The sequence below is a fragment of the Equus przewalskii genome, chromosome 7 (assembly GCF_037783145.1).
Source record: "Equus przewalskii isolate Varuska chromosome 7, EquPr2, whole genome shotgun sequence".
NCBI lineage: Eukaryota > Metazoa > Chordata > Mammalia > Perissodactyla > Equidae > Equus > Equus przewalskii.
In genome coordinates, this window is record NC_091837.1 from 21,200,779 (window position 1) to 21,228,640 (window position 27,862).

General features: G+C 41.9%; 1 protein-coding gene across 2 annotated transcripts in view; it reads right to left on the minus strand.

The window, feature by feature from the left end:
* PTPN11 (protein tyrosine phosphatase non-receptor type 11) overlaps positions 1 to 27,862 on the minus strand; it is an 86,896-nt gene that overhangs the window by 31,737 nt on the left and 27,297 nt on the right. For both annotated transcript variants that reach the window (XM_008529496.2, XM_070627227.1), the window contains exons 3-7: positions 24,658 to 24,852; positions 22,253 to 22,445; positions 19,003 to 19,119; positions 18,215 to 18,328; positions 606 to 702 (exon numbers count right to left, since the gene is read on the minus strand). In XM_008529496.2, coding sequence (XP_008527718.1) covers positions 606 to 702; positions 18,215 to 18,328; positions 19,003 to 19,119; positions 22,253 to 22,445; positions 24,658 to 24,852 — 716 coding nt within the window. The remainder of the gene's footprint in view (positions 1 to 605; positions 703 to 18,214; positions 18,329 to 19,002; positions 19,120 to 22,252; positions 22,446 to 24,657; positions 24,853 to 27,862) is intronic.

Consider the following 27,862-nt stretch of genomic DNA (forward strand, 5'->3'; position numbering starts at 1 on the left):
TCCTCCGGTTCAACTTGGGCTCTCCCTGGCAGCATCTGGATGTTAAAGAGGTGCAGCTTTATGAATAGCACAAGATCCACGTCTGAGCAAAGTGCAGGTATGTACCCACATCTCCAGTATCTCGAGCTCAGGGCATCAGGGGGCAGAACAGTTGGAAGAGCCCTCAGGAGGAGCTTGTCTGTTCCCCAGATGAGGAAACAGAGTCCCAGAAAGGAGGCAGGGCTTCCCAAGACCCTTGGGATGGGTACTGTAGCACAGGACACAAGCCTGGGACCCCTGAGGCTCATGGTATGGCCTGATCCTGGGAGACGGCAAGCTGTGAGATTATCACGCTTAGGCAGACAAAATAAATTAACAGAAGGAAACAACCAGACTCAAAACCTTCTAGTGGCAATTTTACTCACTAATCAGCATTATAGGAACTCGGTGAACGAGGCCATCCGTCCCCTCCACAGTTGATTATGTTGCAGACTCCTCAACATTAAAAGAGGCTAAGGCCTCGATCTGCTGAGAAGGCACACGGCCCCCAGGACAAGTTACAGGGACCCTGGCAATCAAAGTCTCCACAAGCGATCACTACTGAGCTTCCGAATATCAATACTTACAGGGCAGGATGTTTTTATATCTGTTTTTGTTTTTATTTTCTTGCCTCTGACCCTCTTTTCGGCTGTAGAGAAGTTTGCACTCCTGCTGTTGTAGTGTCTAGAGAGAAACAAAAGTAAATCTCATCATGCGTCAAAAGCTTTCAAAAAAAACCCTGGCTAAACATTTCTGCTTTAAGGAATTTATCCTAGCAAATGTTCAGAGTCGACAGCTACAAAAATGCTCATCTTAATATTGTATCAACAGTGGCAAAAACATTGGAAACAACATAAATTTCCAACAAGAAAGGGCTGCCTAAATAACACTATCGTTCATTCATACAAAAGAATGTTCTGCGGCCATTTGCAAAGATGTTCTTGGAGAAGACCTAACGCCTTGGAAAGAGGATCAGAGTAAGTGTGAGGTGAAAAGAAGGTCAAACTTCCCAAGGGCGCGTCGGCATTAAGTCACATGTCTGCATCTGCCTACGTACAAAGAAATGGTGGAAGGACAGACACCAAAAAGTCATGTGGAGTTTTTTTTCAGGGTAGTAGGATTATGAAGGCCCTTTCTTCGCTCGCTCTCTTTTTTTAACCTAAATTTTCTACAATGAACAAATATAAGAAGACAAATCTTTTAAAATAACAATTATTAAGAATGAAAGCCAGGGGGCTGGCCCCGTGGCCGAGTGGTTAAGTTCGCGCACTCTGCCCTCGGTGGCCCAGGGTTTCACCAGTTAGGATCCTGGGCGCGGACATGGCACCACTCATCAGGCCACGTTGAGGCAGTGTCCCACATGCCACAACTAAAAATACACAACTATGTACTGGGGGGAGTGGGGGAGAAAAAGCGGTGGTGGGGGGAAGATTGGCAATAGTTGTTAGCTCAGGTGCCAATCTTTAAAAAAAAAAAAAAAAAGAATGAAAGCCAATGAGCATTGGTGGAGTATACCAAATAATAGATGTGATCTGTGTTCTTGAGGAGTTCATGAGCTGCCTACTTATACCCCTGTTTAATCCAGAGCAAGCCACACGTCAGTTCTCAAATTTGGATGCTGGAGGATAGCAGAGTGGTTTGGGTATCACTGGATCGTGGGCATGCAAGCTTCGTTAGCATGGCGTTAGAGTCCTCCCATGCCAGGAACTCACGTTACTGCTCTAGGCAGCCAGTCTGCGTCTACGCAGACACCCACTGCCCTGTGCTCTCCGCAGCCAGAGTGAGGAAGACATGCTCGAGCTAATGTGAGCGGTCAGGAAGGACACGTCTGCAGGGAAAGGAGGGTGGGAACGTGATCAGGGCATGAGGAGACTAAGCCAGGGAGCCCCAGCGGGGCCAGCCCCAACAGAACAGGGGACATGGGGAAGTGGAGCAAATGACCAGCTACGGAACAGGCAGGAAGCTGGACAAGCCGGGCTGAAGTATTTCCAAGGGGTAAGATCCATTTTCAAAATTACAAACAGTGCCTCTTCAAGGGACCATTAGTTTCAAACAATCTAATTTGTAATGGGAAATCACACATGGGCAAATTAAGAAAGGCAGACTAGAAAGAACCCTTGAAGATTCCTACAAGGAGCGACGGGCGCTATTTCCTAACCCAGCAGCCCTGTTACAGTTCCATTTCACTTGTCTGAATTTCACAGACAGGCATGAAAGTCACGAGTTTAAACTGGATTTGACCCTCAGTTTCAAAATGCAATATTCGTCCTTGACACACAGCTCATAAGCAAAGTGTTTAGCTAGCCGAAACCTGGATAGAAATAAAGTACGATGTCCGTAGAACTCTGACAATGAAATGGGCATTCCGATTTTTTAAGTGAGCTCAGATTAAGTAATTGAAGCCATTAGCCTTCTCCGAGCCGGCATTTCCTTTGAACTCTGAGCCAGTCTCACCGAGCAATATTGCTGTCTTCGGAAGAAGGTTCAATCTTGATTTTCAGACAGTAAGATGAGGTTGAAAAAGAAGTTCAAACACTATGAACTGAACAACTACTTAGAAATCAACCAACTGAGGAGCAACAACATCAACAAAAGCTACTATGGGGCGGGGGGCGGCTAGGAAATAATTAGCTGCTTGATTCAAAACAAACCTGACAGCAAAGCACTCGAGTGTTCACTTACGAAACAAACTTCGTGGGTGCTTCACTCGTGGGGGGTGCACGGCCAGAGCAATCTCTATAAAATTTAGGCAAATTTCATCCAGCCTCTCCCTGTTGAACTACCTTCAATTTCTCCCTCTCCCTTCAAGATCAAGTCCAAGCTTTTCAGAACAACCCATGGGGCCTTCTCAGTTCTGAGCTAACGGAGGCCTGCCTCTAACCTCGGCTTCCACTTTGCCAAGTTACTAGCCTGTCTGCCTCAGTTTCCTCAAGTGTAAAGTGGGGATAATCCTAATTTATCTACCCACCCCATAGGGCTGGCATAGAGTTCAATGAGATACATGTAAAGTGCAAAAATGTACCTGGAATACAAGGAAGCATGGAAGAAGATGCTAGCTATTGCTATTAAATTACTATGGTTACATGAGCTACATACCCAGCTACACCATATGTGGTCTGCAGAAACACAGACCCTCAGGTCCTGCCCCAGATCTACTCAACCAAAATCTGCACTTCAACAATATTTCCCAGCGATCAAATACACATCCAAGGGGCCGGCCCCGTGGCCGAGTAGTTAAGTTGGCGCACTCCACTTCGGTGGCCCAGGGTTTCGTCAGTTTAGATCCTGGGCGCGGACATGGCACTGCTCATCAAGCCATGCTGAGGCAGCATCCCACATGCCATAACTAGAAAGGACTCACAACTAAAAATATACAACTATGTACCGGGGGCTTTGGGGAGAAAAAGGAAAAAACAAAATCCTTAAAAAAAAAAATGCACATCCAAGTTTGAGACACAATGTCTATACTCCAGCCATACTAAAATACACATAAGGGTCTTGAACTCACCATATTTCTTCAGGCTTTCATGCTCTTGTGCATGCTATCCCCTCTGCCTAGAATTCCCTTTTTCTCCCTCAAGAGCCTATGAATAGTTATGTTTTATTTATTCCTTGAGACCCACTTCAAATACTTCCTCCTCTGGGAAGCTTTCCTGACCCACTCAGCAATGCAGAGCACGACCTCCCCGTGCCACACAACACTTAGTGCACTGTCTGCAGTACCTCCCTCTACGAGCACGCTTGTGGCACTGAATCCCAGCTATGTCTTTCCAATCTGACTCCTCTACGAGACAGCAGGGACTGCCCTGCTATGCCTGCAACCAGCACAGCATGATGCACACAGAGGGCACTCAAAGTGTGTTTGCCGAACAGACAAATGAAGTGGGTGGGGTGGCACAGACAAACCACAGACTGTCACCGGTGATGGCCTGGGCACCACAGGCCCCACATTTAGCATCCCTTTCTGATACTGTTGATGCGAACTTCAACATAAAGGAAAATCACTGTAGGCAAAATACAAGAACAGCACGTCACAATCTTTAATCATTTGAAAGGCATCTTCAAGATGCTTTGCCAGCTCAGCACACCACCTGTTGTATGAGTTGCTTTCTATATTAACTTCCTCTTTTTCTCCTTCACAAAATGTATTTCAAAAGGAAACTTCATATTACGAGCACAGATGAAAACCAATATCACTTGCCATATATAGAACATAACCAGAAAAAGGAATATAATAAAAATGAAATACTATCAAATTCTACCAAGATACTGTAGCATGCCTGAGGCTTTGTAAGAGAGGGGACACAGGCAGGTGTTGCAGGCAGATGTTAAAGACATACTGGAACTATACTGAGACTTCCTCCTAAGCCTCGTCAAAGAATTGGCTAAGGGTTACAAAGAGAAACCTTGTTAACCAACCCTACTGTGTAATAATTTTGTAATATACACATGTATAAAATTAACACGCTGTACACCTTAATTATGCTATATGCCAATTATATCTCAATAAAGCTAAAAAAAGGTTAAAAAAATACTGTAATAGGGTACCATCAAAAAATCATCTCACACCTGAACAAACACTTAGCCAGACTAAATTCAGAGTTCCAGGCCAGGGAAATCCTCCTCAATACCCATGGCATGTTGGCTGAACCAGATATCTACTCAGGTCAGCCAGAGGCTTCTCTCATCCTGCATTAGATTTCCAATCACCTCTTCTACGTGCATTTGGGGTTTGAACAGCACAGAAGTCAAGACAGGCCTTTGGGCCCTCACGTCTTCCACAAAGGACAGGCCCAGAGCCCCTGCATCTCCCAGGCACAGTTGAGTGCTAACTGCCAGTGGCTGGCAGCTGTCACGGATTAATAATGACTAACAGTGTGTCTCTCCCGCAGCTCCTTCCTCAGTGCCCATTAGCCCACTCTCCTCTGTGCCTGCGGCCCAAGCTGTCTAAACACATTTCTTTTCCCACGGTGGAAGGCTGCCACACATCTAGAGGGAGACTGAAAATGAAAAGAACTCAGAAGTTATGACTTGCCACGCTCTGCCCGAAAGGCTCCCCACTGCACCTGAGATAACCAGCTACCACCCGCTAGGGGAACTTCCTCCCCAGAACCAGACTGAGGCCTGCAAGAGGCAGGAGGATATCCAACCAGCCCTGCCCCCAGGAGGCATCTCTCCTCTCTGCAGAGAAGCACCACAATTTCTCATTCCGTCCTCTTTCCTGCAAACTCTGCGGTGTTAACAGGCGCCAGAGGCAGGTGAAAGCCCCACTTCCTGACGCCACACTGCACAGCCGGCGTCACCACTTCTCTGCGCAGGTTCTGGGCAGCTCGTTCTGAGCGAGGCCACAGCACCACCCAGGCGGGAAGGGGCAGCTGGAGACTCTCATCACCAGAGAAAGTCCCAGCTGATCGAGAGCACTTACAAAGCACGTTATAAGGGACAGAACCAACCCAAGCCCTGGTTCCCTTCCAGGGGCTTGCTGTAAGCCAACTCACCTCCTTCCTCCAAAAGATGGAGTATAAGTAGACAAATGAATTTACAAGGCCTGGTCCCTCGAGGAGAGCAGGCTCTAACACATGAAACAGCAGCAAATGTACAAGATAAATCTATAATTAAGTGTGTAATTAATTACTTGGTGTGGAATTTAGGGAGTGAGATCTATGAAAACTAACTGAAGCAGGTTTCTGGGAGGAGCTGACGCTTGAAGCAGGTGAAGGGTTTACAAGGTCCGAGTAAGAAAGGAAGGCATCCCGGCAAGTTAGGGAACGTAAGCAAAGGTGGCTCAGAGGCCAGAGTTAGTGGGAGGGTGAAGGAGTCTGGCCGCCAAGTCTGGAAGCTGCGTGCTGGAAAGTGGTGGGAATGAGGTTAGATGGGGAGAGTTAGAAAAACGATGGAGGTCCTTAAGAACTGGACAGAAGAATCTTCAAGAGCTGGATGAAAAGATGCACAGCATGGTAGGCTTGGAGTCAGAAGTCCCCAGAAGTTCAAATCACAGCCAACTATTTGCCAGTCATATCCCTGGGGACAACTTTCTCACTTCTTCTGGGCTTTAGTTTCCATGTCTCCAAAATGAAAATGTTATGTCTCTAGTAGGAAATAGGGAGCCACTGAAGGTTTCTGAGCAGAGGAGTGACAGGAGAAATGTTGAGAGCAAATTAGCAAGAAGGGTGAACGGATGGTCAGAGGCAGAGAGTTAAATGAGCAGCTCATGTCTTCTGGGGTGACGAGAGACTGCACCCCCAGCACTGGTGACACTCCAGTCTCTGCCGCTGCCCAGAGAGTGGTCACGGGCAGGTGCTTTGATCTCTCAGAACATCCAGGGGTAACTACCTACCTCTCAAGATCTGGGGACACAACAAGATGACTTTCCTCACCCAACATGCAGCACCGAGTCGACAATAAATGTTAGTTTCCTTCCTTCCTCTAAGACCAGAAAGACATTAGGAAAGAAAAATCAACAGGGCTTGGTGAATGACAAGGTATGGGACAAAGAGGAGAACGATGAGGGAAGGGCTGCTCTGAGGACTCCAGCCTACAGGGCCAAAGAATAAACAGGACGACCACCAGAGACAGAGAAGTGCAGCGGATATCCGGTCTGAAGAGGAAAGTAAGAGGTCCTGTGGTGGTTGCTCCAGTGTAAAGAGATACGACAGCCGAGGAGAAACGTGGAAGGACAATTCAAAAGGCAAAACCAGAGCTCAGGGCAACACACACTTAGGGGTAATCCGACTAGGATGAGAACAGATGTGCTCCCCAAGGAAGAGGAAATTTAAAGCAAGAGGAGCGGAGGGCCCAGACCACATCTTGGAGAACCACCAGAGCTGGGTGGTCAGGAGAAGAAAAGGCAACGAACAGCAAGAGAGGCCCAAGGAAGGGGAGAAGCAATAACCCAGGCGCATGCGGCCGCAGGTCAGAGAAACCAAGGAAACGGTGGGGTGAGGAGCTGGGCAGCTGTCTCAAGAGCAGCACAGGGAAGAAAGAGACTGGAGAAAAGACTATTTGTGTTACAATAAGAAAGCCACTGGTGCCTCCTGAAAGCGTTATTTCAGAGTATGGGGGGAGGTCACATGCCAAGGTTAAAGAAGGAAGGAGCTAAGTAGACATGCAGGCCGCAGCACAGGCCCGCTCAATAAAGCAGACAGAACAAGGGCAGACGCAGAAAGCAGCAAGGTCGTTTAAAGGCAGAGGAGAAAGGTGAAGCAGAGATGTTAAAACACTTCAGTTCTTGGGGCTGGCCCCGTGGCCGAGTGGTTAAGTTCGCGCGCTCCGCTGCAGGCGGCCCAGTGTTTCGTTGGTTCGAATCCTGGGCGTGGACATGGCACTGCTCGTCAGACCACGCTGAGGCAGCGTCCCACATGCCACAACTAGAAGGACCCACAACTAAGAATATACAACTACGTACCGGGGGGCATTGGGGAGAAAAAGGAAAAAAAAAAATAAAATCTTTAAAAAAAAAAAAAAAAAAAAAAACACTTCAGTTCTTAAATTCTCTGTAAAGATGTCAAGCAGCTCCAGCAAATGAAAACAACTCTGAAGGAGGGGAGGGGAAAAGAATGAGAAAGACAGACAGCGATGCTGAAAGAGAAATAGTGCAAAGGAGACAAAGGCATTTCTAAGAATGGAGCCTGTGGAACAAAAGCTGTGAGCACTGCAATGCTCTGCCCACGGGAAGGCAGCAGCCCTTCCAGTAAGCTCCTGGGAGCCCGGCCTAGATGCAAAGTCCTGCTTACAGCTCACGCCCGCCATCCTCGAACATTTTTTAGCACAAGGCTGGAGCCCTGGTTGGGGGCTGTTGTCAACGTGGCAGGACTTAGTCACCAAGGGGAAGATTTCCAACAGAGATCACCAGCAAAAATTATTATTCAAGACACAGCTTTGGGGCGCAGTTAAAGTCTTGTTTCCGTAAAACCTAACCATCTCAAAGTAGAATTTATAGCTCCCCTGAGCAGGATATAATCACTCCAAAGAAATCAAACTGGACTGTGGGTTTGAAGACAGGCACTAGCTTCTCCTGGAGACACAGTGGTTGGCAGAGCTGCTGGCGGAATTCAGGAGAGCTGTGTAGCTGTCAGTGAGGTGACTGCAATGCCCATGCAAGCTGAAAACAGCTTCAGACCACAACAGAGAGGAGAGGCTTGCGTAATGGAAGGAGGCTGGGTTTAAAAAGAAAATCAAATTATTAAGGAAAGCAAGCTTTCAGGCACTGGAAAAAATAACCCCAGTTAATAAGGTGGCATGTGGGGTTGGTGTGTGTGTGTAATGTGTGTGTGTGTTGTGGTTTGTTTGTTTTTTAATCAGAAACAGAAAGTTCAAAACTAAAATCCTTCTGAAATTCATCACTGCAAGCCTGAATTAGATCCTCTTGGGCAAGTGTGTACAGGGATCTCAAAGACTAAAATACACATTCACCAAGCCTCAAACAGGGGCTCCAAATGAAAAGTGGATGAGAATAAAGAGGAATAGCTCAAAGCAAACATTCCTCCATAATTTTTAAGCATCAGAAAGCTGTTCTCTGTTGAATATATGCAAAGGGTCTGAATTCAATGCAACCCTCTCTTGTTACTGAAAACAGCTCAGATTCAACACTTAACACAAATGCCTATTTTGTGCCTAGTGTGTGCCAGGCTCTCTGCCAGATACTGGGGATACAGTGAACAAAACGGACACCTGTCCTTGCGGGGTTCATGGACCAGTGTGAGTTATTTTCTCAGGTGATGCACACACAGCAGACGTATTTAAAACAGCAGGATCAAAATGTCTCTCTCTATCTGTTCACATCAGTTTCATTTGAGCAAAACCTCTCTTTATTCCAACAGACCTAGTAAGGTTATTTGCTTCTATGGATTCAGAGTATAAGAGACAAACATTAAACCAATAACCACACAAATTATTCATGAATTCCAAGGACCTAAAAGGAAAGGATTCACTGCTATGTGCACACACAACAGGAAGAACCAGTCTCGGCATGGGGACGGGAGGGAAGGAAGGTTGCCCTGAGAAAGCAACCCTGAGGCTGGGAACTGAAGAGTGAGGAGAGGTGAGTAAAGGGAAGCGAGGAAGGAAGAGCATTCTAGTACGTTCCCACCCGTGGCATCACAGAATTAGCTGAAGAAGCAGATTCCCATTAGATGTCTAACAGGCAGTCCAAACTTTAAAATGTTCAACATGAAAGCTGATCACCTGCCCCAAACCCATTCCTGCCAGTCTTCCCCATCTAAACAAACAGTAACGCCATCCTACCGATTGCTCAAGCCAAAAACTTTCACCTTCTCCTTCCCTCAGCTCTATGTTATCACACAATCTGTCAACTCTACCTTCAAAGACTGACAATTCTACCCACAAAATATTTTGAAAACCCAACCACCTCCACTGCTGCGGCCCTGGTCCAAGACGTGAGCATTTCTTTGCTCAGATTACTGCAACTTGCCTCCTTGCTGGCGTCCCTTCTTCTGTCTTCCCCCTTACAGACTGTCCTCCAGGCAGAGGTCAGAGCAATCATGTCACTCCTGTGCTTAAAACTCTCTACAGATTTTCCATCTTCCTCCAAGTAAGAGCCAACGGCCGTACACTGACCCACAACGCCCTGCCTGATCTGACTCCTCCACCATCGCTCCACCTCCATTTCCCTCTGGCCCACTCTCCACCAGTACTGTTGGCTGACCATGAAACGCACCAAGTGTGTTCCCACTTCAGGGCCTTTGCACTTGCTCTTCCCTTTGCCTGGAATGTTCCTCCTGAGATTATCTGCATGGCTTGCTCCCTTATTTCCTTCAGGTTTCCATTCAAAAGCCACCTTGTCCAAGAGACCTATGTAAAATGGTAATGCCCCCATCAGCACACGCTTTTTACCTTAACCTACTTTATTTTCTCCACAGCACGTGTCCACATCTCACGTAGTGAATATTCACCTGTTTCTCTGCATACTGTCTGTCTCTCCCAATTGACTATAGGCTCCATGAGGATAAAGACTTTGATTTGTTTCTGCTACATCCCCAGAACCTAGAACAGAGCCCAGCGTAGAGTCTGTGCTTAATAAGTATCTGCTGAATGAATGAATCACTGCTGCCACCAGCATCTACTGCTCATGGCAGATATTTTGGGGGTATACCAACTCCCTACAATCCTCATCTGTGAGAACTATTTATCCGCAATCAGAGTAGTTCGTGCAGACATATTTGTTCTATGTGATCGTGTCCTTGGGCCAGAGATAGATGGCATCTGAGCCAATGGGAATCTCTGAGATTTCGGTACAAAGACTGAAAGTTGCTGGTTTCACTATCCAAGAGAGGCTAGAAGTAAGGCTTGTAAGTCAAGAAGTAGAGAAATCTGCTGAAGGAAAAGAAGGATAAAGCAGGTGTGTGGGGAGCCAGGGATACAGGATACAGAGAGGGCAGCAAGATGGAGGAGGAGGATGAAGGAAAAGAGTGGGGGCCGAAGGACTGTCAGAAACAAGATTTTCATCCTCCACTCGGGTCCTGCCGTCAGAGGCAGTGCCCAGGCTCAGCCCACAGTGCCCCTGGCAGCTCAGGCCTAGAGGACTCAAAGGGAGGAACAGGCATGGAGAGAAGGCGAATCCCTGTCAACGCAGCCATGCAACATGCATCTCGCTGCAATGCACAGGGCTGGCTCAGGTTTCAGGTAACCTGTGCATCGATCGCAGGCACCAAATAACAGGATCATAACCGGCCTTTCATTTGTTTAGCGTCGGTCTCATTCAAGAAGAACTTTACATTGTTTCAACAAATCTAGAAATATTATTCTCCTCTTTATATTCAAGAACAGAAAAATGCAGGAGACACAAGATGCTTACACAGATCAGTAATGGGCAATCTCTAGCAAAGATCAAAGACTTGGGTTTGCAATGTCTTCATCATACAATATATCCTAGAAGAAAATCATCAACCTGAATTTATTTCAGGAGCAAAAAACCAAAGAGCTTCACAAGAGACTTCGTATTTTAAGATGTGTCAAAAGCAAAAGTAATTTATAAGTGTCTTCTGGGGAAACATGCCTGCAAAGACACGTAGAGTTTTACAGACAACCAGAAGTTGGGCACACAGACCAACAAAACATAGTTGTCAGAGTTACATTACCAATGGCACTGCAATTTAGAGCTCCAGTTCATTTTAAAGACCATCAGAGCACACTGTAAGAGGAAACTGATCCCAAATTTATCACCTTCCAGGAAGCAACTAAGGTACAGTCAAGACGATAATAATGCCCTGCTGCTGCGGATCAAACTTCAGTTTCAGAGGATTTAGATTATAATGAGTATCTGCATCCATGTACCTAATTTATTCCTTTAATGGTCTGTTCTGTTCTCAGCCCTATTCCCCCGGCCCCAACCTTAAAGGGCAAGTTTTTAAAATGACTGGATTTGAGAAGCAAGCACATAAGAGACCTAGAAAGCAGGCAGCAGCCATTCAGCTCTAGCTTCAGTTTAAATGGAAGGTCAATGCCCTGACTTAGGGCATGACAATTTCTCAGCCTGACCTCTACAAAGAACTCGTAGGGCGCAGATGTGATCTTGTTTTCTCCATTTCCCCTGAAAGCCAACTCAAATTTTCCCCCCTTTAAGTTGTTAATAATGCATAAAAGATGACCTGAATTTGAGACGGCTCAGAGTAAAACCACCAGGCCAGCGTTTAGACTCGACCCTCTTTTTCCACGGCCAGAAAGTCGGGCTAGGAGCACCTTCTAAGCTCACTTCTTGACCTCACCGATGGGATACTGAAAACATCCCTCCCGCAACAGGCTCTTTGGAAGGTCTGACTGTGTTTCCCTCAGCACTGCCCTAAGTGAACCGAGTTAAAGAGGCCACCACAGCACCAGAGTCCCACTTCACTGCTATCATTTTTTTTAAAGTTCACAGTCACTTTAAAGGAAAAGTGGTCTATACAAATGATTCCCTCAGCTACCATTTTAAAAGGAAGTGTGACATTAAAATGGGGCCAGATTACAAAATAGCTCACTATCTATCTTTACCAAAATGGTTTGACATCTTTCAATTTTAATTAAAAGCAGTATTTTGCAAACTTTAAATACACTAACCAGAATCATGTGCAATATATAATAAAAATTAAAGATGAATACCAACCATCATTTTTTTAACATGGAACATGAGAAAAATGTTAATATTAACAACAGTAAAAATAGAAAAAGATGCGTGCACAAGGCCATTCATTGTATCCTCTGTAATAGATTTGGAAACTACCCAAATGCCCATCAATAGGTTGAATAAACTATGGTACTTCCACACAATGGAGTACTATGCAGTAAAAAGCAATGAAGACTGGCTCTAGATACTGCTATGGAATGATCTCCAGGATAATGAAAAAAGCGAAGCTGGAAAAAAGTGTGTAAAGTTATGCTACTATTTATCCATGAAAGAATGGAATATGAAAATACAGACATATATTTGCTTACACTTTTTAAAATGTAACGATAAACTACAACTTTTTAAAAAATGGCTACAAATATAGGGAGGAAAAGAACAGAAATAGAAAGTAGACTTCTTTGAATATACTTTTTAGATTTGACTTTGGACTCAAAGGCAATAGTTTACGTAATTATAAATAAAATTTTATAGAAATTTCTAAAATCCAAACATAAAATGAAACAAATAACCTAATTGTATACCCACTTAGTGTATAACCACAGAGAGAAGAACTATTACAAATGAGTACAGTAGCAGAATTATTATTAATCTGAGACTGTTTTGTGTGCAATGTGGGATAAGGCAAACAAGTAATCACATTATGGCTTCAAGAAGTGGGATTTCTGGCACAGGAGAAAGGAGATACAGGGATAAGATGGATGATGCTAGTAAAAACCCTGAAGTCCTGAATTTTAATTGGAAGTATCATTTGAACTCATAATTTATTTTATTTCAAAACAATTTTTTCTAGCTGCAACTAGTGAGAAGGCAATAAGCAACCTAGCAGCAATGAGCACTTCTGGCTCCCAGACTAGAGTCTCTAAGTACCACTTCCCACAAAAGGAAGGAAGAGAAGGAAGGAAGAAAGGAAGGAAAACGAGACAGAGAGAGGGAAGCTAATTCACTCCTGGGGTAAATGACTGATTCCAGTTCTGACATGGGAAATGTATTATCCTGTAACAACTTATCACACCAGAAAGTAGGAAATTGGCAAAAACTACTAGAGTTGTATAAGACGGATTAGAAGTCAACTTGCAGAGGCTCCCAAGGACCAAAGCTAAAATATCTGAGGAATAAAAATGATAACAAATGCCATAGATAGAAGCACATCAAATGTGCTAAAAATCCATGAGTATATATTGATACAAAAAAAAAAAAAAAAACTGGGGAAAATGCTATTTTGAAATCTGCTTAGTAAAAAGGAAAGAATCAAGCATTTATCCCGCCTTGGTGATAAAAAGCTTATTTTCATAGAAATATTCCATCTAATAAAGGAAGAAGGAATGATAAATTAGAATATCACGATCTTAATACCTCTTATGAATTAATGGATTAAGACAATAATTATCAGTGGCACCTAAGAAAATAAAAAGAGAAACAACAACACATAAGTACCTCCTGACACACACAGCAAACGCCAGATCATAAGTAACTTTCAAGACAAAGCAGCTGCTTTCTCCAATACCAAAAACAAAAACAGAGAGGGTGCTGCGGTCTCAATGTTTGCATCCCTTCAAAATTCCTATGTTGAAATCCTAAGGCCCAATGTGATGGTATTAGAAGATGGGGCCTTTGGGAGGTGATCCGGTCATAAGGGTGGAGCACTCATAAATGGGATTAGTACCCTAGAAGAGACCTCAGAGAGCTCCCTCACCCCTTCTACCAAGCAAGGACACAAGGAGAAGTCTGGGACCCTCATCTGACCATGCTGGCACCCCAATCTCAGAATTCCAGCCTCCAGAACCATAAGAAATAAATTTCTATTGTTTATAAGCTACCCAGTCTGGTATTTCCAGCAGCTAGAATGAACTAAGACAGACGGAGAGGGAGAAGGAAAGAGAGAGGATAGAAGAGGAGGCAAAATATTAAGAGAAATTTAAGATTTCTTTTTTTTTAAAGACTGGCACCTGAGCTAACAACTGTTGCCAATCTTTTTTTTTTTTTGCTTCTCCCCAAAGGCCCCCAGGACATAGTTGTATATTTTAGTTGTGGGTCCTTCTAGTTGTGGCGTGTGGGACACCGCCTCAGCACCGTCTGACGAGAGGTGCCATATCAGCACGCAGGATCCGAACCGGCGAAACCCTGGGCCACCGAAGCAGAGCGCAGGAACTTAACCACTAAGCCACAGGGCTGGCACCAGAAATTTAAGATTTTTAAAAGAGGAATACATATGGCTACAGTGATCAAAACAGCATGGTACTGGTACAAAAACAGGTCCACAGATCAATGGAACAGAATTGAAAGCCCAGAGATAAAACCACACATCTATGGACAGCTAATCTTCGACAAAGGAGCAGAGGGCCTACAATGGAGAAAAGAAAGTCTCTTCAACAAATGGTGCTGGGAAAACTGGACAGCCACATGCAAAAGATTGAAAATTGACCAGTCTTTTTCACCACTCACCAAAATAAACTCAAAATGGATCAAAGACCTAAAGATTAGGCCTGAGACAATAAGTCTTTTGGAACAGAATATAGGCAGTACACTCTTTGACATCAGTTTCAAAAGAATCTTTTCGGACACTGTAACTCCTCAGTTGAGGGAAACAATAGAAAGAATAAACAAATGGGACTTCATCAGACTAAAGAGCTTCTTCAAGGCAAGGGAAAACAGGATTGAAACAAAAAAACAGCTCACTAATTGGGAAAAAATATTCACAAGCCACTTATCCGACAAAGGGTTAATCTCCATAATATACAAAGAACTCACACGGCTTAACAGCAAAAAAACAAACAACCCGATCAAAAAATGGGCAGAGGACATGAACAGACATTTCTCAAAAGAAGATATGAATATGGCCAATAGACACATGAAAAGATGTTCATCATCGCTAATCATCAGGGAAATGCAAATCAAAACTACACTAAGATATCACCTTACACCCGTTAGATTGGCAAAAACATCCAAAACCAAGAGTGACAAATGTTGGAGAGGTTGTGGAGAAAAAGGAACCCTCATACACTGTTGGTGGGAATGCAAACTGGTACAACCACTATGGAAAACAGTATGGAGATTTCTCAAAAAGTTAAAAATAGAAATACCCTATGACCCAGCCATCCCATTACTGGGTATCTATCCTAAGATACCTGATATCAGAAATCTCAAGAGTCCGTTGCACCCCTATGTTCATCGCAGCATTATTTACAATAGCCAAGACGTGGAACCAGCCTACATGCCCAGAAACTGATGATTGGATAAAGAAGATGTGGTATATATACACAATGGAATACTACTCAGCCATAAAAAAAGACAAAATTGGCCCATTCACAACAACGTGGATGGACCTCGAGGGTATTATGTTAAGCGAAATAAGCCAGTCAGACAAAGACGAACTCTATATGACTCCACTCATAGGTGGAATTTAGTATATTGATATGGAGATCTGATCGGTGGTTACCAGGGAAAAGGGGGGGTGGGGGGAGGGCACAGAGGGGGAAGTGGTGTACCCACAACATGACTAACAAAAATGTACAACTGAAATCTCACAAGGTTGTAATCTATCATAACATGAATAAAAAAAAAAAAAAAAAAGAGGAATACATATGGAGCTTATCTGAATAACGATACAACAAACGATTTTTTTAAATTATAAGACAACTGCTAGGGGCTGGCCCCGTGGCCGAGCAATTAAGTTCACGCGCTCCACTTTGGCAGCCCGGGGTTTCACCGGTTCGGATCCTGGACGCAGACATGGCACCGCTCATCAAACAAGGCTGAGGCAGTGTCCCACATGCCACAACTAGAGGGACCCACAACTAAAAATACACAACTATGTACCGGGGGCTTTGGGGAGAAAAAGGAAAAATAAAATCTTTAAGAAAAACAAAAAGAAAACTGCCATAATCTGAACAATGACTGGATATTTAATGAATTTTTATCTTTTTTTTAGATGTGGTAGTAGTATTTTGGTTAATTTTTTAAGGATTCTATAAATATTTAAATATTTATGAATAAAATAATATGATGTCTGGGGCAACTGATGAAACTGATACTAGTACATGGGAGTTCTTTATACAAATCTATTTCATATACATTCAAAATTTTTTCATAATCAAATAAAAAAAGCACTTCTCAATTCAAACAAACTGCAAATATGTGTGTGTGTGGATTTGGCAATTAGGAAAATGTGAACAGTGACTGATAGGCGTTAATATTAAAGAATTATTGTTAATTTTAGGTGTGATAATGATATTTTGGTTATAATTTTTTAAAATGAAATAGTTACAAATGAAATGACATCTGGATTTGCTTCAAGATAAGCCAGGCCTGGGGGAGTGAGTGAGACGTAGTTAAAGAAGACTGGCCAGGGTCAGCCCCAGTAGCCTAGTGGTTAAGTTCAACGCACTCCGCTTTGGCAGCCCAGGTTTGGTTCCCAGGTGTGGACCCACCCACTCCTCTGTCAGTGGCCATGCTGTGGCGGTGGCTCACATTTAAAAAAAAAAACAAAAAACAGAAAGATTGGCAGGAGATGTTAGCTCAGGGCAAATCTTTCTCAGCAAAAAAAAAAAAAAAAAAAAAAGACTGACAGTGTATCAACAATTGTTAATGCTGGGTGATAGGCATACTGCTATGATTATATTATTATCTCAGCCTTTGTACACATCTGAAATTTTGCATAATAAAAAGCTTTCAAAACAGTTTTTCATACAAATTTTGATGTAAGCTTTCTAAAACTTCTGTACTTATCCATCTCACCTCAGGAGGCTTTCTGAAGATTAAATGAAATTAAGTGAATGTAATTAAATGAACGTTGAAATGCTGCCTCATACTATCTAGGCCAGCAGGACAGAATGAAGAGAACAGTGAGCTTGAAATTTAAAAATTCTGACTCATTATGTTTATCACCACTTTTTTGTTGATGCTTTTCATCACTGTCTTCCCCCCCTCTACTAGAAGCTCCTTAAAGAGAGAAACCCTGTCTATCTTGCTCACCGTGCTTAGGGACTAAATGCCTGGTGTGAAAGAATAAACCTGAGTTCAAGTTCCTGCTCAGCAGTGCTGAGCTAGGACTGTGACTGCTCCATCTGTACCCAATGCCACATTCATTCATTCATTCATTCACTCCACAAAAATCTGTAAATTCTAAAGTCCTATAAAAAGTATGGGATAATCACTCCCATAAACAGAGTAATAATAATAAAATGACACGGGGGGAGGAGGGAGGGCAAAAGGGGTGATTAGGCTCACATGTGAGGGGACGGACTATAATTAGTTTTCGGGTGGTGAACATGATGTAATTACACAGAATTCAAAATATATTATGATGTATATCCAAAAATAAACAAATAAATGAAAAAATAAATAAATTTTTAAAAATAATAAAAAAATTAAAAATAAAAATAAAATGACACAAACATTAGCTAAATGTAAATACTAATTCAACCAATATTTATGGAGTTTCTGCAGTGTACCAGGCACTGTGCCACATCCTAGGGATACCTACAAAGGTAAATATGGCACAATCTTTGTTTTTGAGGAAGTTTTCCCTCAAACGGATGAAAAGAGAGAGAACGAATCACCCTATGAATTGGTAAGTGACATACCAGAGTGCAGCAGGAACACAGCACATTGTCACTGGAGACATTCTCCTACCCAGTTGGTTTCAGGAAAGAAATCAGTTCACTTAACTTCCCAAAGTTATAAATTTCATGCCCTAAATTAAAACCACAATGAGATATTTCTCTTTCACTTACTCACTGCAATGGGGTTATAGATTCTTTCTAAAGACCCCAGCCAATACTGGAAATCTTCCAAAGGAATTAGATGCTTTTGTTTTTCTGGGCTTTTGCCAGCGGTCCAAACCAAGAGTCAAATGGAACTATTGGCTCACCCATTTACTGTTAACTGCCAACTCCCTGCTCCCAGAACACAACGCCCTTCTATTTCAAAGAAGCCCCTCAGCTACTTGTTCCACGTCAATCAACGGCCGGATTGAGAAAGGACGTGGATTCAAGTCTTTCAGTCCAATTCCGAGCACAAGGCCAGCTTCTCTTCCATTAAAAATAGGATTTAGTAAAAATTATTTTAGTAACTCACCTCAAATTCTTCCCAAAAGCCTTGTTTGACTTTATCTGTGGTCTCAGCCAATTTGCTCAGTTCTCGAACCCGGCTTTCTATTTCCGCAGCATTGATACGAGTTGTGTTGAGGGGCTAATCAAGTCCAGCAGTTGGTGTGAAACAAAGAAAGTATTACAGAAAAAAGTGTCAATGCAAAAAAAAAACTAAAAGACTTCTACGCTGGTATTCATAAAGGCAAGGACAGGAAGGCCACAGGACACGGCAATGCATAATAAAGTTTGCAAACACAGTTTCACTTTCTTTTCTATTCTGTCAGAAAATATATCTTTCTTCAATCTCCACACATACTTTACTCTGCTGATATGAATTCGAAGCTGTTTTTCTTTATAAATAGACCACAACATTATTTGGAGAGGTGACATAATTTGCCACCAAGTAATAATAAGAGCAAACTTCGAAATAGCAGTAACTCCAAAGTGAGTAAGAGTGATCACCTAAACGTAACCCCAGGTGGATCGACAGTGAAAACTTGCTTTAAAAACCCAATAAGGCCTTTCAGAGATACATATGGAGATAATCATGGAAATGATGTGATTTCTGGAATTGTTCCCAAACAGCACAGCAGGAGGGCAGTGAGTGGAGTAATAAATTAAACAAGATTTGATGAGCTGATCATACCTGAAGCTGGGTGATGGGTACATGGAGGTTCATGATACTCTTCTACTTCCGTATATTTGGAATATTCTATATTAGGATTTTTATTAACTCTGTAAGGAGACGGAGCTTTAGCTTTCCAATATGCTCACCTGCTTGAGTTGTAATACTGTGCCCAATGTTTCTACCATGGGATTCTTCTTGTAATGCTCCACGAGATCTGTCAAAGAGTCAAACCGTTCTCCTCCACCAACATCATATTTCAGTTCCTTTCAAAACAAAAAAAAATATGTTCATGACCTTTATGTTAAATTACTGTTTTTCCCAACTGAAGTACAATGACTAACTCTCCCTCAGTGATGGAAAGATCAAACAGCCGTAGGAGCGCAAAGGAAGGAAGCAACAAGGATGATGAAAATGGAGAGGCTGCCACAATGTGAAAGAGTTCACTGTGAGGTGTGAGCAGCTCTAAATAAGTATCCAACATTAACTGGGCCACAAAAAAGTTTCTCCTTCATAAGTTAAATAAATAGTTAAAAAAATTAAAAACAGTATTCTTGACTTGTTACTTATACACCAGGCTAAGTGACTATACATAAAGCTGCTGAATAGAAGGTAAATGACTATTTCTTTCTGAAAGACAACAAACCCCAAGGCTGGTGAGGCAGCACTGAAGCCCAACATACACGCCTTTACTTTCACCTTCTAATGAGAATTTAAAAGAGAAATCATAGACAGAGACCAGGAAATTTTCCCTGACAGGAGATCAGAATAGGCTATTTAAGGAAAACAACAGGAAAATAGTTAAACTTAGAAAATAGAAAACCTTAGAAATTATATATGAAGATATTTGGGTAATATCTTTTATTTAAAAATAAAACTGAAATAAGCCATTTCAGAATGGCAGAGTAAGGACCTCTCTGAAAATCTGCTCTTCCATAAAAGTAACAAGAAAACTGGCAAAAACTGTCATTAACTTTTTCAGACTTCTGAAAATTAACCAAGAACTTCCAACAGTCCAAGGAGCATTTATTCAAGAAAAATGATTGAATCTTGATAAGAAGAACAAACTGGCCTTTTAACTTGCCTTATTCCCACCCACCCCTCCCTAGCTTCTAGGTAGCCTTGAAAACCAACAGCCTCGTAACCACAGTAGCTGTGAAAACAAGCAAGCTAGCACAACTAGAGGGCACAGAATGGATCTGGAGCCCTCTCAAGAGACCTATCCCGAGAGAAGTATCACTATCTCGCCTGTTTAGCAGCTCCTTGGAAAAGCCCTGTTCTCAGAGCTTGTCCTTATTTGACTGACCCAGAGCTCACTTGGCCCTGTCTTCAGGGGATCTGCTAGAAACAGTCAGAAGCAACTGTTTAATATCATGGCTGCCGAAGGCAGCAACGACAGTTAGGGCAAATAAGAGACTGACCAAAAGCTTAAAAGGAAAATATAAGCAATATCCATAGGGGGCTCTGAAAACCTCCAACTATTCTTTTTTTTTTTAAGGAAGATTAGCCCTGAGCTTACTACTGCAAATCCTCCTCTTTTTGCTGAGGAAGACTGGCCCTGAGCTAACATACATGCCCATCTTCCTCTACTTTATACGTGGGACACCTACCACAGCATGGCTTTTGCCAAGCAGCACCATGTCCACACCCAGGATTCGAACCAGTGAACCCCAGGCCACCGAGAAGCGGAACATGTGAACTTAACCGCTGCACCACTGTGCCAGCCCCCCAACTATTCTTGAGACTCTAGAAGACCATTTGTATGTGCAGGGCTGTGTGAAGTCCAGGAAAGATCCAAGAAGGCCCTAATCTTCACCTCTAGCTGACCCTGAGGTTCTGTGCAAGCAGGAAGTGAAGGCTAAGGCAGAGTTTTAAGCTGCCAGAGTGCTGAAGGCTTGCACCAACACACACACACACAGAGTTCCCCAGGCAAAGGCTGGGAGACCTAACGGTTCAAGGCATTTAAGGAAACCTCTATCCAATCATTAACTGACCACTAAGCTAACCAAGAAAACTTCAATAGGCATATATGACAAAGAATATAGGAAAGTCACAAAACACACAAAGCAACTATAAAAAGTAGCAACAACAACCCCAGGGAAAGGAAGGTATCTGATTTCCAGAGTCACAACATTATATTATTTAAAAGGTCTGGTTTCCAACAAAAATTATGAGACATGCAAAGAAACAGGAAAGTAAGGCCCATACATGAGAGGGGGCAGGGAGCACTCAACAGAAACTTTCCTGGAGAAAGCCCAGACACAGACTTTAAATCAGCTAGTATAAATATATTCAAAAAATTAAAGGAAACTATACTTTACAAATGAAAACATGAGCATGATATCTCATCAAACGGAGAATCTCACAAAACTTGTACACAAATGTTCATAGCAGCATTATCCACAGTAGCCAAAATGCCCATCAAATTTTTAATGGATAAACAAAATGTGGTATACCCAGATCATGGAATATTTGGTGATAAAAAGAGTTTACTGATCACTTGCTATAATATAGATAAACTTTGCAAACAGAATGCTAAGTAACAGAAGCGAGACACAAAAGGCCACATATTACATGATTCCATCTACATGAAACATCCAAAATAGGCAAACCCATAGAAACAAAAAGCAGATTAGTGGTTACTAAGAGCTGAGGAGAGGGGGAAAAACAGGGAGTGACTGGTAATGGACATAGGGTTTCTTTTTGGGGTGATGAAAATGTTCTGGAATTAGATAGTGTTGGTGGTTGCATAATTTGTGAATATACTAAAAACCACTAAATTGTCCACTGTTAGGGTGGACTGTATGGCGTGTGAATTATATTTCAATAAAGCTTTTTTTTTTTTAATTTTATTTTTTTATTTTAATTAAAAAACAGAAGCAATAAGTGAATAGACAGTTACTATTCAGGAAATTATGTCAAAACAAAGTCTGATATAGTTGACCAAGGATCAACCACCTTGGTCCAGTCCACATTAAAACAAGAAACAGTGAGACCAATCCTCCCAGCCCTAATGCAGGAACTCTGTGACATGAAGGCAAATGCAGTCACAGGCTAGACTGTGATAACCCGAAGGAGGAGCTGAGGCTGTCCCTCCAGAAACTGAGACCGAGGCTGACTCCAGCCGCAATCAAGCACAAACAGATTAGATCCTGCAGGGCAGAAGGTGGTGCACCAAGGCACGACTTGATCTGCCAGATACAGACTGGAAACAAATAATTCAATGAAGTTCTGAAATGATGAAACAATTATCATAAACAATGTACTCAACGCGCAGAAGCCCTTGACTAAATGAGCAAAGAAAATCTGACTTTGGAAGTAATGGGGTGTATCTTCTCCTGGCGGAAAAATCACCAAAGACAACATTCTGCCAGACCCGTTGTTCACCTGGGGCTTTACCTGACAGCGGATCATGACGTGGGTCACTTTAGACTTGCCGTCATTGCTCTCTCCTTTGTCATCACCAGTTCGGACAGAGAGAACAAAATCTCCAGGGTGGCTCTGGCTCTCTCGCACAAGAAAGCTGCCGTGTTTTCCTTTCTCCGTTAATAATTTCTCTGCTTCTTTCCCAGACAGGTGTCCATGAAACCACCTAAATTTTTTAAAATGAAAATGAATTGAGTTCTGCCATGGGTTCACAATATTCTTTCACCAAACTACTATATTTAGTCAGCTCTCCTGAACACAACTAAAAACAGACACGTTCCTCCAAGAGACTGATCAACCCCATGGAAGATAGAATCTGCAACCCAAAGAGGCAAGAAAAATGATAAAGATGTCAAGAATGACCATTAAACTGGGGCCAGCCTGGTGGCACAGTGGTTACATTCACACCTTCCACTTCAGCGGCCCAAGGTTCACCAGTTCAGATCCCAGGTGCAGACCTGTGCATCACTTATCAAGCCATGCTGTGGCAGGCATCCCACATATAAAGTAGAGGAAGATGGGCATGGATGTTAGCTCAGGGCCAGTCTTCCTCAGCAAAAAAGAGGAGGATTGGTGGCAGACGTTAGCTCAGGGCTAACCTTCCTCAAAAAAAACAATGACCATTAAACTTCTTAAATGAGCCCAGTCATTTGGAGACAAATGTCCTCAATCTTTCCTATTTTCTTTTACATTTTCCATCTTTTAAAAATGAAATTTGTCATTTCTCCATTGCTCAAGCCTAATAGGACCAACTATTTAAGTGCAACCTAATGAAGTTACACTAGAAAGTCATGGTAGAAACAGAGAATCATTTGAATGTTTGCCTTTGCTTTGGCATGTGAACACTGCATAGAAAAGGATCTCCATTATAAATAAATTCAAGCATTCCAAATTTTTCCATATTTCCAACCTATACTTCAATAGTCTACAGGTTTGCTGTCAACATCTTTGGACTGTATACTGGGTTATCATTTCAAACTTTAATGCACAAAACCTTGGAGTATGGATGAGGGATTTTGCTAAAACTGAATTCCCATGCCTTACAACCAGAGATACCAAGAAACTGTCTGAACAGGACCCAGCAATCTGCATTTTTAACCAGCATGCCAGAGTCCTGACAAAGGCCATCCAAGGACAGACTTTGAGACAACACTGCTCTAAGTTATCATAGAAAACATCCTAACATAGTCATATTAATAATGTGGCTTCTTCCCTCAGGATTGTGGGAAGAAAGCCAGTACTACCATGGCAGATAACACTAATGCCTCATCACTAAAAGAATATACCTTGAGTTATTTTTCATCCACCCTCAAACAAACAGAGTAAAATTTAGAAATAAACTGGACAGGGGCCAGGCCCATGGCCCTGTGCTTAAGTTTGCGCGGTCGGCATCGGTGGCGCAGGGTTTCGCCAGTTCAAATCCCAGACACAGACATGGCACCACTCATCAGGTGATGCTGAGGCAGCGTCCCACATAGCACAACCAGAAGGACCTACAATTAAAATATACAACTATGCACTGGGGGGCTTTGGGGAGAAGAAGAAGAATAGAAAGAAAAAGAAAAAAGATTGGCAACAGATGTTAGCTCAGGTGCCAATCTTCAAAAAATAAAGAAAGAAACTGCACAGAGTTGGCTGACAGCCTTTTGCTTGAAGCTACAGTGGTGGCTGGAGAAACAAATTATTAGCATATAATAGCATTGACATAAAGGTGCAAGGTGAAGAAAGCTACCTGAAGATACAAAATATACCACCCTAATTAAGAGACCCTGAGTTTACACTGAGTCAGAGAGGAGACCAGGAATGCAGAAAACCAATAAAATCAATATAAATAAATCAAGCCCCAGCTTTCATCAGCTTAGTGCCAACACGGGCGAAGGATCGCTGAAATAATGCAATTCCCCCTAAGCATGGGCATTCTCACACCTTTGTGGATAGAACACAGTAGAACTGATAAAAATCTGACCCTCTGAGTGCTCTGCTTTTCCACTTCTGAGCTTAAACTGACATCTGTTGGTGACATTGCTGAATAACTGGTCAGGAGCTACTACAGAGAACTGCTGCTGCGTTAGTGTCTCCTCTGTCATTTGTTTCCCTCTCACAACTCTCAGACTGTCAGCTGAAGTGCAATCATCCTAAAATCACTGCATGTACCCAGCATATACAGGAATAGTCTGCGACTCCCGTAGCATGAGTGTGAGCAACACTGAAGCTCTGCAAGAAAAGAGCACTCCGAGAAGAATCTGGTTCTATTATTCTTACTTTAGCAAAACTTTAAAGATTACAGCTGGAGAAACAGATACAAGCGAAACTCCCATAATGCATGCACACAGCACCTAGGGCACGGGAGACTCTGCAGTTACTGAAACATCACTGACCTTTCAGAGGTAGGATCTGCGCAGTTCAGAGGATATTTGAGCTCAATAACGTCTCCATTCTTCTCCTTTAATTGCCCATGATGTTCCATGTAATACTGGACCAACTCAGCCAAAGTGGCAAACTTCTCCCCTCCATACAAGTCATAGTAATCCCCAGTGTTCTGAATCTTGATGTGCGTGACCGCTCCATTTCTTCTAAAATAGTCCATTAGAAAGGGGGGAAACAAATAAAGAGCTGTACCAGTAAAAATGGACTTCATATTCAATATCACATTTCACCTAAACATTGAAACCAACCTGAAGAACGAGTTTACACTTGTCCTATAACAAACGCAACGAGCGAAGTAAGCACACTCAACAATTTCAATACAAAGGGCTCTGTTTATTAGTTTCTTGTCCTTGTACAACTTTTGCTTTGAAAGTGTGACCTGTCAAATTGCAAATGTTAACAATATTTCTCTCATCATTAAGTAATCAAAACACAAAGTTAAACATACATCTACCTTATACTCCAATAAATCCACTTCTAAGTATTTTGCCCAAAAGAAATGAAACTATGGCTACCAAAAAGACTCGTACAACAATATTTATTGCAGCCTTATTTGTAATAGAAAAAAATTGAAAACTCAAATATTTATCACCAACATAGACGAACAAATAGCTGCATACTCATACAATAGAAGAGCACACAGCAATAAAAAAAAGAACTGCTGATACATACAAGAACATGGATGAATCTCGAAAACATTATGTCGAGAAAGAAGCCAGACACAAAAGAATATATACTGTATACCTCGTTTATATGAAACTGTACAACAAGCAACACTAGTCTACTGGGACAGAAATGAGAACAGGAGTTGCCTCATAGAGGGAGGGAGATTAGAAAGGGGCACAAAAGAACTTTCTAGGGTGATAGAAACACTATATTTTGACTGGGGGGTTGGTTACAGGAATAAATACATTTGTCAAAACTCATCTCACTGTACACTTAAGACATCGCATATAATTCTTTCTTAAAAATCATTTTAAAGACACATATCATTGACAGATTTTCCAGCATGAGATGGCTAATATGTTATCCAACTGAGTTGACATAACACAGGCCAAAACTTGGTATTTTCGTTAGCCTAGGCAGTCTATGATTTCCGTTTGGTTTTCTGAACTACTAAATATATCTCAGGGATACTCTTTATCACCTTTGGGGACATAAGGACTCTGGCAACCCCAAAATGGTAACCACTGGCCTATATTTATTTTCAGTCTGACCCTGTAGCATTATTGATGAAGTCTCTGGAAAATGTAAACACATTTCTGCTGAAGAAAAAGGAAAATAGTAGCAAAGGAAAATACAAAAAACCGTCCCATAATGTTACTGACGGTATCTTCTTCTAATTTTTGGTGACAAGCTTTTTCAGTAGGTAAAAAAGGCACTTCCAGTCACTCTCCCCCAGCTACACCTGACTCTATTTTAACAGCTGAACTTTCTATTTCTAGCCTTTACTTAATGACATAACACAAAGATAGATATTTTAGGTATGGACTAGATTAACATACAGCAACATGGATGAATCTCAAAAACGTGATATTGCATAAGAAAAGCACAATGCAGAATGATATGCCTAGCATGTACCATTTATGAAAAGTTAAGAACACACATGTAATACTATATATGTTATTCATGACACAGACATATATACACATATATAGATATTACATTTTATTACAGTATTATTTACATATTATATTCTTTATTGCATTATAAATATATATACTTTTTTTAATGAACTAGAGAGAAATATAGCAAACTCATGACAGTAGCTGCCTCTGGGGCAAAGGGAAGAGCAGGATCGAGGGTGGTGAATAAAGGGAAATTTTGCTTTAGTTTATATCATATTTTGAAGAAAAAAATGACTGGCAGTAAATACAACATGGGTGACTGCACATAATTTTTTTGTATTTTTCTGTATTCTCAAAATTAAAAAGGAGGCTCTTCCTTGACTAACTAAATATAAGGCAACATCATCATCAATTTGTCAGCATGGGCATAGAACAAAAAGGTTAGATTGCCTGCAGAGAACCAGGACAATAAACTCATCATGCGTGCATCATGCACATGCACACACATACGCACACACAGAGGCACACACGCACATACATAACAGTGTCTATAACATATATATAAGTACATATAAGGAAACATACAAAGTGATACTTGGCAGTGTTGCAGAGTTGATAAAAACATTGGTTCTAAGACAGATCACAAAAAAGAGATATGAATGGCCTTTAAACTTACTAAAAGATGCTCAGCTTCACTCATAAGAGAAATGAAAATTAAAATTCACTGAGATACCATTTCTCAACTATCAGGTTGGCGAGAACGGAAAGCTTGACAGCACTCAAGTGGCGAAGCTGTGGAAAGAGAGGCACCCTCACACACTGGTGGTGGGATTGCCAAATGATACAATCCTTGCAGAGGAGACCTGGGAAAAACTCTACTGTCTATGCATTTATCTCTGCCCCAGTTATCTCACTCCCAGGAATTCACCCTGCAGACAGACCTCCAAAAGCACAAAACATATGCAAAATGTTATCATATTCTCTACAGCATTATACAGCATTGTAAAATACTGACAACAACTAAATTCCATCTGTAAGGAACTGTAGAAAGTTACATGCTATACAGCTGACTAAAAAGATGAGAAAGATCACTAAAAGATTTCTGTACGTGAAAAAAGTAAATTACAAAGAAATATATTTAGTATTCTACTTCATGTGCAAAAAGAAACACAGAGGGATAAACTAGAAATTAATGGAAATGGTTACCCACAGGGATGGATGGAAATAGGGTACAAGGAGGGATAAGAATGAGATTTCTCAGAATAAACCTTTTTATATAGTGTGATTTTAAAATCTTAATGTTTTACGTATTCAAAAAATAAAATTAAATCAACAAGGATCAAACAAGATGAATACATTAAAAAATGAATACAAATAGAAAAAAAAGAACCTAACTTTGCAGTCAGTTCATAACTACACAGAAAATTAATTCCAGTACCGATTATACACCCTTAGTGGGATATATTGTAAGAACAAAAAGACACCAAAGAAATCATGAACTTCACTTAACGGGTTTGTAATTAGAAATGACAGTGGTATAGTAATTCTGGAACTATTTTGTATTACAGGATTGGCCAAATGAGGTCAT